Below are 12,595 nucleotides of genomic sequence, written 5' to 3'. Positions count from 1 at the left end.
GAGTCAGGTGATATGGAGGTAGAAATAGGTGGTCTTTGTGATGGCATGAGTATGTGGTCAAAAGCATATCTTGGGGTTAAACGCAACACCAAGTTTGCCTGTTGCCAGGTAGAAGGATGGAGGCTGTTCCCACGTTTAGCTAGAGGAAATTTCTGCTCGCCCAGGACGACGCCAGGCAAGCAGGATGGTAAAATGCCGAATTTGGAAGAGTTAAGAGATTTGGTGGTGACGTAGAGCTGGGTGCATCCACTGCACATTTAGAAACTGACATTTAGTTTCCAGATGATAATATGAAGGGGCAGTATATAGATTAGAAATAGGAGAGGACCCAGAATAGATCTTTGGGGATACCAGAAGTAATGGTGCAGGAGCAAGAAGAACAAGCATTGCTGGTGATATTCTGGCTTTAATTAGATCGAATAATGTAACTTGTGTTTGTTTACGTACCCGATTGAGAAGTGTCGAGGTTTTCAAACTGATTATCGAGATACTGTACTTATTGAGAAAATTAATTTAATGTTGATTGCTACTTATGTTATGTAAAAGATAAGTTCTGTAAGAATTGAAATTGTTTTTATTTAACTTAAATTTAAACATTGTTTATTTAACCCTTAACACCATTCCACAGAGAGTTTGTGTAATGTGGGTCTTGCCAATGCAGTTTGAATCTACTTATTTTGCAACTATTTAAACTGTGCTCACAAAGACTGAAATATTTATTCATTTTGCTAGGCGAATCAATATGGGATTGCGGTTTCAAGCGGCGATCCCAGTATTGCAAGATAGGTCGTTGGTTGAAAAGGATGTCTCCAAAGCTGACTTGGTGTGGAAGCCTTGGTGTGAACTGGATGACCCAGAAGTACAACAAAAAGGTCGAGTGCTTCTTCAGTAAATACTGCTTTGCATCTTAGCATGTTACATAGAATGGTTTTGTTGGGGAATACTTCGGTCAAGTGAAGTAATTCTTCATGTAAACTACAGTTCTATGTTTAACACTTCAACTTGTTTAAATCTCCTACCTTGTACAAGTTTTTGTTTTAATAATCTTTCCAGTCTTACAGAGACCCAAGAGCAACTTATTTAGCAAGTTAGCAGTGATTGGTTGCTCTTGTGGTTCAGGATGCCATTTGGGATGGCATCAATGATGTTTTTTTAAATTCAGTTACAGCTGGGTACTGGACTATATTCAGCCAGTGACTCTCTTGGTCAGCATCCAGGACCCAAAAGGCACCAACTCTTTGGAGCCACTAGCTGACATATCAGGTACTGACATCATCTGACTCTTTACCAATTTCCAAATTCACAATGTCAAAATTGTAGAGTTGTGGTGAGATTAAAAAATACTTAATTTCTGATCACATAGACATATTTTTGAAATGTTTATTCTCATTCTCCCACCCAGTTTTTTTTTTGAATCTCTTTATTAAAGAAATACTGAAATAGATCCAAATATCTCAATTAGTACATGCATTGCGTGATGTGCTACTGAGCTGAACAGAACAAGGAAGTCCCTGGTCCCCACTGAGTTGGGTGATCTCAGTGGGCATAACAGTACATTGACATCTGTGGTTTGGGAAGGAGAAAAATATAATTGCATTCCTGCTCCTCTACTCTTAAGTGTATGTGTGAATATCAGATGGGAAGGCATTGCCCAAACACTTGATGTCCAGATTCAAATATAAATAATAGCCACTTTAATAATGTGCTGATGGGCCACCTGTGTTTAGACAGCCATACCTCAACATGAGTTGCTGCCTCCAGGAACTGAGAATTCAGGGGTGGGTTGCCTAGAGGAGAGGAGCAAAACTTGACTTTCTTTCTCCTTATATTTGTTACCCTGTATCTTGGCATATTCTGTTTTGAAAGGAGTTGGTAGATTACCTTTTGTTCAAGTACCATGCTTGAGGCTATCACTGGGGCAGAGTGAGGTTTTTTTCTGCCCTTATCCCTGTTCCTCCCTGTCAAACACTGTCTATCTTCTGCTTGCTGTCTGCCTCTGACAGTGGCTGGGATCAGAATGTGCCCTTCAATCCTTCTAAGAACTGCAGCCTGAAGTTGCATGTTCCCATTAAGTACAGTGCACAGCACTGGTATATTATCCAAGTTTTTTTTGATTAAGATTGAATAAGACATTATCCAATAAAATTAAATCATTTACTAGAAATGCATATATGTCCAAAATTCAACAATTGTGGAAACTCATGAAAATTTTGAAAATTCATTGTTGGCTGCAAGTTATCTAAATTCTTATTAGCTGGATCATCAGCCATCAAATACCACTGGTATTTTGTTAATGCAGCCTAGTTTTAAGAATTTGGGCACAATTGCATTTTTTTTTCAATGAAAGCACCAAAGTTATATTTTCATGTACTTGCAGAAAAAGAAAACGTGCCTTTGCATATTGCCTTTTGCATCCTCAGAATATCCCAAAGTGTCTCAAGGCTATTGGGGTACTTTTGCAGTTGTTACGCAGGCAAAAACAACAGTTTATGCACAGCAAATCCAACAACACCAATTTGATAAATGATCAGATACCTGTTCTGCTATTGTTGGTCAAGGAATAACTGTGGACTAGGAAAATTCCCCAGTGCATTTAATCATAGCATGGAATCTTATTTTATTTTCAATATAAAGTTGACAGTATCATTGAGAGGTTTTAAAGTTGTATTAACTTGATTTTGTATCTTTTATAGTGGAGGATCTGCTGAACATGGCTTGCTCTAGTGTCCTACCAGGTGGTGGGACAAATCGAGAACTTGCCCTACATTGTCTTTTTGAGGCAGATGGTAACATTTTGGTAAGTACGATATTAAAACATGGTCTGATTGCTGGTTTCTAACCGGGATGACATAATGCTTGTACGACATATATTTGACATTTTATAAAGTGCAGCGCTAGCAGATGTTACTGTGGAAAACAAGGATTGTCAAGAATCTAGATTTTAATACATTTTACAGCTGCTTGCACTTAAAATCAGATGCTTCCATTTCATTTTCTAGTAGCAAAATCTTTTTATTTAACTTCATCAGGTCTGTGCATATCTGTTCTGTTAATAAAAATGCAATTGTGCAAGGTCTGCTGATAAACCACTTGGCAACAATGTTTTTGTAGATTTTATAAAATTGTTTTTGTAGATTTTATAAAATAAAGAATGTTTATATTTTAATAACCGTAGAGGTAATTCATTGTCCTGAGCAACAACCCTCCAGAAAAACATGTTGATTCACCCTTTGCATGCGTGCACTGCATAGATAAAATAAGAAAAAATGTGGAAATGTGAAGTAAAAATTCAAACCGCTGAAAATCCACAAGTTGATTAGCATTTGAAAAACAAAAGGTTAATGTTTTGTTGTGTGATCATTTGTTTCATCTGTATGGCCTACAATATAGAGTTTAGAGAACATTGTATGGATTGCAGCAATCATCAATCAAATCTCTATCATTGGGTATTGATAACAAATAAGGGTCAGAATTAGGAAATTGAAAAGGGAAGGAAAAGGCAATTATACCAAATAAATCAATCGGACTTCTGTTGCTTTCTACAGCAAAATGTATATTGTTGTTCAGCGTTTTTGTTTGGCACCTGTTTGTTTTATTTAGTCATCACTGCCAGCTTAGCTGCTGAATTTAAAGTAGTCTTGTGCTATAAGCTCTATGTTGGATAGCAAAGAGTTGGCACTAAGTTTTTAAACTTGTGTTTGTATAGTGTTTCTAATGACATCCAAAGGGAAAAGATTTATGACCAATAATAGAATCTCCAGGATTGGATAATTGGTTTAACTTCTTCACTTGTGTGATAGCCAGTTGATTTGTTTCAGATATTTGGTTTAAAGTTTTATGTCCGTTTATGTGGTGTATTGTCTGCAAAAGAGGCACTGTGTGGTTCGTGAAAGTGATGATGATAATGTGCCATCATAAGGTACGTCAGATGACTGAAACTAATCCACCCAAATTTCTTTGGCAGGGATTTGAATATTTCATAATTCATTACTGGGAAATAAACTCCTCACAATGTTGCATTTGAGTTTAGCGCAAGATTTAAATATGTTTTATTGTGTGAAATGTACAACCAGGAATAACATAATGGAGTGATCTCTCTAATAGAATGAATATAAAACATATTGCACTTACCTGTTCTGTTTCACTTGCTAATTACGTCCCTTAAGGATGCTACCAAAACATTGAATAAATATGTTTCCTTTTATGCTAGGTGGCTGTGGAGATTTTACTGATGAGGATGCCTATTAAAGCCAAATCTCATCCACTGGCAGATTATCACTATGCTGGTATGTAGCTTTCTTCCCAGTTTCTATGGCTTTCTGTATGGAACATAGGATTTACTTATAAAAATAATTGTCACTCATTTTGGCAATGAGAACATTGAAAGTAATGAGTATTTATGTTGATTATGCTGTTGGCAGAATCAACACCCAAGTGATAGACAAAAAAAAAAATTTGCATTTATATATAATGCCTTTCACAACCTCAATGTTCTCTAGAGCTTTACAGCCTTTTGTTATTTTGTCGCTGTTGTGATCTCGGAAATGTGGCAACCAATTTATGCATAGCAAGCTCCCGCAAGTGGCTATATAATAACGACCAGATAATCTGATTGTCGTGTTGGTTTGGGGATAAATATTGGCTGGGATACCGGGGATATTAAAATAAAAGCAGAATACTGTGGATTCTGGAAATCTCTAAAAACAATGTGCTGAAAATACTCAGCAAGTCTGGCAGCATCTGTGAAGGGAGAAAGGGTTAACATTTTGAATTGAATATGACTCTTCTGCAGAACCTGGAGTAATGCAGAAGGGTCATATTCGGACTCAAAGTTAACTGTTTCAATCTCCAAAGATGTCTCCAAATCTGCTGGGTATTTCCAGCACTTTGTTTTTATTACACCATGGATATGTTCCCTGCTTTTCTTCAAAATAGTGCCATGAGATTTTTCACATCCACCTGAGAGGCCTCAGTCCAACGTCTCATCGAAAGACTGCACCTGACCGTGCAGCACTCGCTCAGTACTACATTGTAGTGTTGCCCTAGATTTTTGCACTCAAGTCTCTGGAGTGGAACTTGAACCTGCAACCTTCTCCATCAAGAGGTGAGAGTAATACCAACTGAGCTGTGGCTGACATTAATACTCATCTCGACATGCACAAGTAACGCATTCATCTAAGCGCATTAAACAAGTGCAGAAGTCACAAAGTATTGTGCTTGGTCAACAAACGCGATAGAAATAACTATTTATTTGCAATTTAAAATAGAAGCTTTTTTTTTATCAGAAGGAAGTTGTCAAGCAGAGTCTCTTTTCACAGAATTTGCCCTGTTCACTGATTATTCATCCAAATGCTGTCACTCAGCCACATCAACTGAAAACACCATGTTGGGTTTTATACACGTTGACCACACCTTTTGTCACCGCCTTTCTCAACCACTCCACTGCCTCTGATTTGTCAAACTGCTGTCCGCATCAAGTATTGGCTGAGCAGATATTTGCTCCAGCTAAATGTTGAGAGGATTGAAGCTGTTGTCTTCGGTCCCTGCCATGACTCTGTTCCCTAACTGTTGAATCCATCCCCCTCACTGGCAATTGTCTGAGGCGAACTGAACTGTTCACAGCTTTGGTGTTGTATTTGACTCTGAGATGATGATCTATCCCAAAGCTGCTCCATCACCAAGACTGTCTACTTCCATCATAATAGGGCCTGACTCCGTCCCTGCCTCAGCCCCTTATCTCTGTAACTTTCTCCATCGCTACAAATCTCCAAAATTTCTAAGCTACTCTTGTTCTGGCCTCTTGCACGTCTTTAATTTTAATATCTTCACTATTGGCAGCCATGCCTCTAGTTGCCTAGGCCCTTAGCTCTGGAATTCCTGTCCTAAACCCTTATGCCTCCTTCCCTCTTCACTTTTAAGACACTGCCTAAAACCTATCTCTTTGTCCTAACACCTTAAGTAGCTTGGTGTCCAATTTCATTTAGTAATGTTCCTGCAAATTACATTGGATCATTTTGCAACATTGAATGTGCTAGATAAATGCAAGTTGTTGTCGCGTTCATTCTTCAGTATTATTAAATACATGTACTTTTTCCTGGATGTATTGATTCTCACTTTCCCATCTTCTTCAGTTGGCTTAGTTGCTAGTTTGTATTCACCACTGAAGCTGAAATGTTGGTTGGATATTACAGCATGACTTCGCCAACAGTGTGGAATACAAAATGGCCATAACGGTGACAATACATCACTCTGGCAACTTGGAAATTTCCTAACCTCCAACAGTCAGTTCAGGGCAGTATTTCTGTGGGCCAAATCTGTTAGAATTCTTTGAGGAGGTAACGAGTCGGTTAGACAAAGGAGAGCCGATGGATGTTATCTACTTGGACTTCCAGAAGGCCTTTGACAAGGTGCCGCACAGGACGCTGCTCAGTAAGATAAGAGCCCATGGTGTTAGAGGCAAGGTACTAGCATGGACAGAAGATTGGCTGTCTGGCAGGAGGCAGAGAGTGGGAATAAGTGGGTCCTTCTCAGGATGGCGGCCGATGACTAGTGGAGTTCCGCAAGGGTCAGTGTTGGGACCACAACTTTTCACTTTATACATTAATGATCTAGACGAAGGAACTGAGGACGTCCTGGCTAAGTTTGCAGATGATACAAAGATAGGTGGAGGGACAGGTAGTATTGAGGAGGCAGGGAGGCTGCAGAAGGATTTGGACAGGTTAGGAGAATGGGCAAAGAAGTGGCAGATGGAATACAACATGGGGAAGTGTGAGGTCATGCACTTTGGTAGGAAGAATAGAGGCATAGACTATTTTCTAAATGGGGAGAGAATTCAGAAATCTAGAGTGCAAAGGGACTTGGGAGTCCTAGTCCAGGATTCTCTTAAGGTTAACTTGCAGGTTGACGTGGTAGTTAGGAAGGCAAATGCAATGTTGGCATTTATTTCGAGAGGACTAGAATATAAAAGCAGGGATGTGCTGCTGAGGCTTTATAAGACTCTGGTCAGACCACATTCAGAATATTGTGAGCAATTTTGGGCCCCGTATCTCAGGAAGGATGTGCTGGCCCTGGAGGGGGTCCAGAGGAGGTTCACGAGAATGATCCCAGGAATGAAAGGCTTAACATATGAGGAACATTTGAGAACTCTGGGTCTATACTCGATGGAGTTTAGAAGGATGAAGGGGGATCTGATTGAAACTTACAGAATACTGAAAGGCCAGGATAGAGTGAACGTGGGGAAGATGTTTCCGTTAGTAGGAGAGACTAGGACCCGAGGGCACAGCCTCAGAGTAAAGGGAAGACCTTTTACAACAGAGATGAGGAGAAATTTCTTTAGCCAGAGATTGGTGAATCTATGGAATTCATTGCCACAGAAGGCTATGGAGGCCAGGTCATTGAGTGTATTTAAGACCGAGATAGATAGATTCTTGATTGGTAAGGGGATCAAAGGCTACGGGGAGAAGGCGGGAGAATGGGTTTGAGAAACTTATCAGCCATGATTGAATGGCGGAGCAGACTTGATGGGCCGAATGGCCTAATTTCTGCTCCTATGTCTTATGGTCTTATGGGCCAATAGCATGTACTTAATTTTGTGTTGGTGGCTGATGTGCTGGTTTGCTGGCACCATCATCCCCCCAAGCCATTTTGGGGCGGGCCAGATTGGGGACAAAACAGCGACCCCGTATGCAAGCAGGAGGTCGTGAGTTGAAGTAATCAACAGGCCAATTAAGGCCACTGATCAGAGGCGGACTTGAATTTTCCAATTGGCCTAAGGACCCCCCCACAGCAACAGAAACATGGCAGCTGTCTGGGGGCTAGCATCCCTACAGCAGACGAGGGTGCCCGCACTTCAGGAAGGCTTTGAGCCCACCCCACCCTTCTCTGCCTATCTAGCTGCAGTTGTGGCCACAGGCTGTTTTTTCCTGTGTTGCAGTATGGCAGGTGGCATTTGCCAAGCTGACCAAATCCACAAGGGAAATTTGACCACGCTATCACAACAGTTAGGCGATTTGTATTTATCACAAGAACGTTTGTGCACACAAGTCAGCACTATGAGTCTACTACCACCTGCAGAGTTTTCAAAGATTAAATAAAACATTTAACTACAAAAGAACAACGAATTTATAAACACAAGATTACAGCTACACAGTTATAACAGTTCCCAAAATTTCCACTTAACCAGATTTCCAACTACACACCCCCTTTAAGGCAACAAGTAGATTCCAAATTTATAAAATCATCCAGCGATGTTAACGCAAGCACTCACTGGACAATGGACTTCCAAGGGCTTTTAACACAACCTTGGTTACCAGAGTTCTGCAGGGTGGCTAGAGGCTTTTTCTCCAAGTCTCTTTCACATAATCACCTTTCCAGATCTCCCATGGCCACACTTTTCACAGCCTTCATCCTCCTTTAAATATATTTTGCCTCTTTTGATTTGTAAATCTCATTGCTTCCATTTGTCTTTAGAAGTTACTTTTCCCAGAATATAAAAATCTTTCACATTCACATTATGGTCAGCACTTTTGGGAAAAATCAACATAATCATCTTGCCTTGTTTATCTTGCCAGTTGTAAACATTTCCCATGACCCTTCAAAAATCAAACACTTGTCCATTTATCTAAAAATGCAAATTTCATTTGCACCATTTCTGCTGAGACTTCTCCCTAGCTATACTCTTCTCTACTTCAAATGCCTGTTTTACACCTCACTTTTGATAATTTAAACCTTGCAGTATAAAATCATCTCTAGTTGAATTAAATTAGCCCCACACATAAGCCTGCTTTAAAATATCCCACAATAATATTAGGAAAAATGATAGTTTCCTGACACCCTGCACAATGATGGCCCAGCAGCTATGACCATTATTTAAATTTAAAAATTTTAACACTGCTGAGAGCTGTCGCAAGACAGAAACGCCATCTCTCCTGTTAGCCCCTCTGCTTCAAGAGCCCTCTCTGTCCTTAATTGCACCCTCTGGCCACTAATTGGCCAATTCAGGCCAAATGGATGTCGGCTCACTGCTTCCGATATGGTGTGGGTCAAGACCTGCATTCAACCCCAACATTGGGGGCCTGGCCCAAAATTACTGGCTTTGCTTCCCCCACCCCAACCTCCCCATCTCCAATCAAACACTTTTAATTATTCTTATTTTAAATGAACTTTTTCTCTGGTCACGATAAAATCAACTGGGGGGGAAATAGAAAAAAAGGGGCATTTTTAAATTTTGCATTGACGTTTACAAACTTTTCCAGCGAGGAGATTTAATAATTTCGTATGGGTATCTGTTCTTGCATATTCAAAATATCAGTAAAGTATTAGATATTTCCCAATAAGAGTTAATTTCCTGCGTCTTTGCAAGTTTTATGTCTCTTGATTGGTCAATGGCGGATCAACTTTTCAGTTGTTCAGTTCTGACTATTTGTGGACTTGTTAATGCTGCGAAATCCTTGTGTACTTCTGTTCTTTTATTTTGAGATACTCCGATCTGCATTTTCCCATGTACTTTTTTTATTGGTTAATACTGTTTTTGTAGCCTCGGATTTTTGTTTGCCCTTTGGTCGCCTTGGTTTCCAGTAAAGTTGCATTGTTCGTCTCAGTTCATGGAGGTTCAGTGGAAAAATAGCAAAGCTACATCCACAGCTGAACTTTGACACCCTTAAGCCAAATTATACAGATCAACATTCAGAGCATTGTTGGTCTGATCCACCCCATCGCTTACATGGTGGAAATGAAAGGATTTTTCATAAGCCACCACTTGAATAATGCTCTTAAGGCCTGTACCATTGTTACATTCAGGCCTCAATGCAGTAATATAAGCAAGCAGGTAGCTCATCCATCTGGGGTGGGGCCTGGGGAGGGGGAAACCCGGCAACTCTTCTATGGAGCTGTGCGAGCAGTGAAACATTTGGGTTTGTCAAAGAGAAACTGACAGTGGGTGGAAAGATTTTTCTGTGGGATCAGGAGCATCATTTTTTTTTTTGGCAAAGCTTTATTTGTAATTTTCCTAATTGGCCAAATCGGCAGTCACTTTTAATCCCCAGTTCCACTGATGTGCTTCACCAATGGAAGACCAAAATTACATCAGCATTCTAAGCAAGCTGAAGGATCCTGATATATTGTAACTAAGCTACTGATGTGAACATTAGGATTTTTTTGAAATATAAAAGTTAATTTACCTCCATTTTGATGGGCTTGAACTTCACCTACCTGCCTCCTTACTATATATTCAGATCCCTTCGCTCTTCAAAAATTGATTTACTTGCTTCTGTACCACGTACTTGAGGTTGACTTTGCTTTCTAATTCCTAACTTCCTAATATTAATTATGTTACTTGATCTACGAGTAACCAATTTTCCCAAATTAACATTTTATCTATTTTCACACACGCTCTTGTTTGACTTTTATGTTGTTAAGCAATCTGATAGCTCTACTCGTTGGAAAGCAGATATTCCCTAAACAGTGGTGTATGTTCTGTCACTTTATACATCATCTTACCCATTGGAATTATTGCTGTCTGGAATGGCCTTCTAAATGCAAATATTTAGAAACAGTTCCTTTTTTCAACTATGGATGACTATTAGGAATGATTGTTATACTTTTTTTTTCTCATTTGCTTTCTTTCATGGGATGTGAGTGTCACTGGCAAGGCCAGCATTTGTTGCTCGGCCCTGAACCATATTGCTGAATTAATTTAATGATTTTTCTCTCTTCCTTCCTCCTCCTCGATTGACTCAATGGGCCTAATTTTAACCCATTCAAAACCACCTACTTGCCCAAGTTAAAATTGAGCTCAACACTTCTCTCTGCAGTTGTTTTCAAATGCTCTGTAATTGTAGAGTTCCATGAGCCAGAAAATTACCAATGAATCACTTGCAATAAGCTGCATATGGTGTTAACCACAGTCTTGTGCTCTGCTGTTTGCACTCTGAAGAAACCCAACAAGTTTATTTTTCTCCACTTAAGTCATTTTTAAAATTAGGTGACCAACCATGCTTGATACATAATATGTGATAATGCAACAGAAGTACATATCCATAGTTTTCACAATTGAATTCATTCTTTATGGAAATAAATGTTCCACTGTATCCACCTCCCATAGTTGTTACATGTTTCCAGGTAAATTAGTTTTTAATCAGCTAAATAAAATAAGACATTTGACACCAAACTACAAAATTATAAAATTTAGTTATAATTTTAATTGGGAATAAATGATTGTGAAAATTGCAGAATGTTGCTGGTTATGTTATTGTCCAGGTTTCATTTTTTCCCTTACTTTATCATCAAGACAAAATCATTAAGAAAAGTAATTCTGGCTTTCACAGCCTGGCTTTGTCCTGAATGGGTGGACGGCTGAAAACAGGTTCCTGGGAAACCAGCCTGATACCGTTGAACCCTACTGTGAGTAACAGTAGTATTTAATTCTGAAAAGCACTTTTTTGCGACTCCACTGTCTGAGTTCAGCTTTTAGCACAGAATGTTGATGTTTAGACTCCTTAGTAGATTTCTGTCACACCAGGCCACTTAGAAGCTGAGGCTAGCAGCAGAACTCAAGAATATGCAATTCCAAGTATAAGCTTTACTGGTTCAAGAAAACACCTTCATGGAGAATCTCATGAAAATTTTGTAAAAGAGTGATATTTGCTTTGTTTGCGCATTATTTTGCTACACTGAATAAAACTGCTTCAAAATGGCAGGAGGGACCTTGCAATATATTCAATGATCTCAGTAATATCACTTTACCCTGTGAATGCTAACTGTGGTTTGGTAAATTTGATAAGGTTAGCATTTGATTCATAAGTGTGCACTTGTCTATGAAAGTGATGATTTGTGCTGAATGTAAGAAAAAGTATCTAGTGTCCATATCAAGCTGAGAACATCCTCAGTTACAACGTGTGAATATATTGTATTTCTCCACTGAATAAAATAGTGACATTAGACAAATATGTGCATGGTATTTTGGGTGAATATCATGGCAAATTGACAGGAAGATTTTCTGTTTTAAGTGCAAATATTGGAATTTAGTTTAGAAATCAAAAAGGATAGGCTAACCATAAATGAAAATCGTACAGTATGCAGTTATGCCAGAAAATGTTACAGTATCTCAAATCAGGGAGAAAAATCACCAAAACAGAAACAGAATTACCTGGAAAAACTCAGCAGGTCTGGCAGCATCGGCGGAGAAGATAAGAGTTGACGTTTCGAGTCCTCATGACCCTTCAACAGAACTGAGTAATATTAAGAGAGGGGTGAAATATAAGCTGGTTTAAGGTCGGGGGGGGTGGGGGGAGAGAAGTGGGGGGGGGAGGTGTGGTTGTAGGGACAAGCAAGCAGTGATAGGAGCAGATAATCAAAAGATGTCACAGACAAAAGAACAAAGGGGTGTTGAAGGTGGTGATATCTAAAAGAATGTGCTAATTAAGAATGAATGGCAGGACATACAAGGTACAGCTCTAGTGGGGATGGGGTGAAATAAGACTAACAGGGCATAAAAGGTATAAATTTAAAAATAATGGAAATAGGTAGGAAAAGAAAAATCTATATAAATTATTGGAAAAAACAAAAGGGAGGGGGAAGAAATGGAAAGGGGATGGAG

The 12,595-nt window shown here is 39.3% G+C and overlaps 1 protein-coding gene across 6 annotated transcripts in view; it reads left to right on the top strand.

Annotated features, from left to right (window-relative positions):
• The window catches only part of LOC144689757 (transcriptional-regulating factor 1-like), a 131,471-nt gene that overhangs the window by 87,626 nt on the left and 31,250 nt on the right, over positions 1–12,595 (top strand). For all 6 annotated transcript variants that reach the window (XM_078557136.1, XM_078557135.1, XM_078557138.1 and 3 more), the window contains 3 exons: positions 733–872; positions 2,694–2,797; positions 4,211–4,286. In XM_078557136.1, the coding sequence (XP_078413262.1) occupies positions 733–872; positions 2,694–2,797; positions 4,211–4,286 (320 nt within the window). The remainder of the gene's footprint in view (positions 1–732; positions 873–2,693; positions 2,798–4,210; positions 4,287–12,595) is intronic.

The sequence above is a fragment of the Cetorhinus maximus genome, chromosome 14 (genome assembly GCF_964194155.1).
Source record: "Cetorhinus maximus chromosome 14, sCetMax3.hap1.1, whole genome shotgun sequence".
NCBI lineage: Eukaryota > Metazoa > Chordata > Chondrichthyes > Lamniformes > Cetorhinidae > Cetorhinus > Cetorhinus maximus.
The sequence above is the reverse complement of the archived record's forward strand: the minus strand, read 5'-3'. Positions and strand labels throughout refer to the sequence as shown.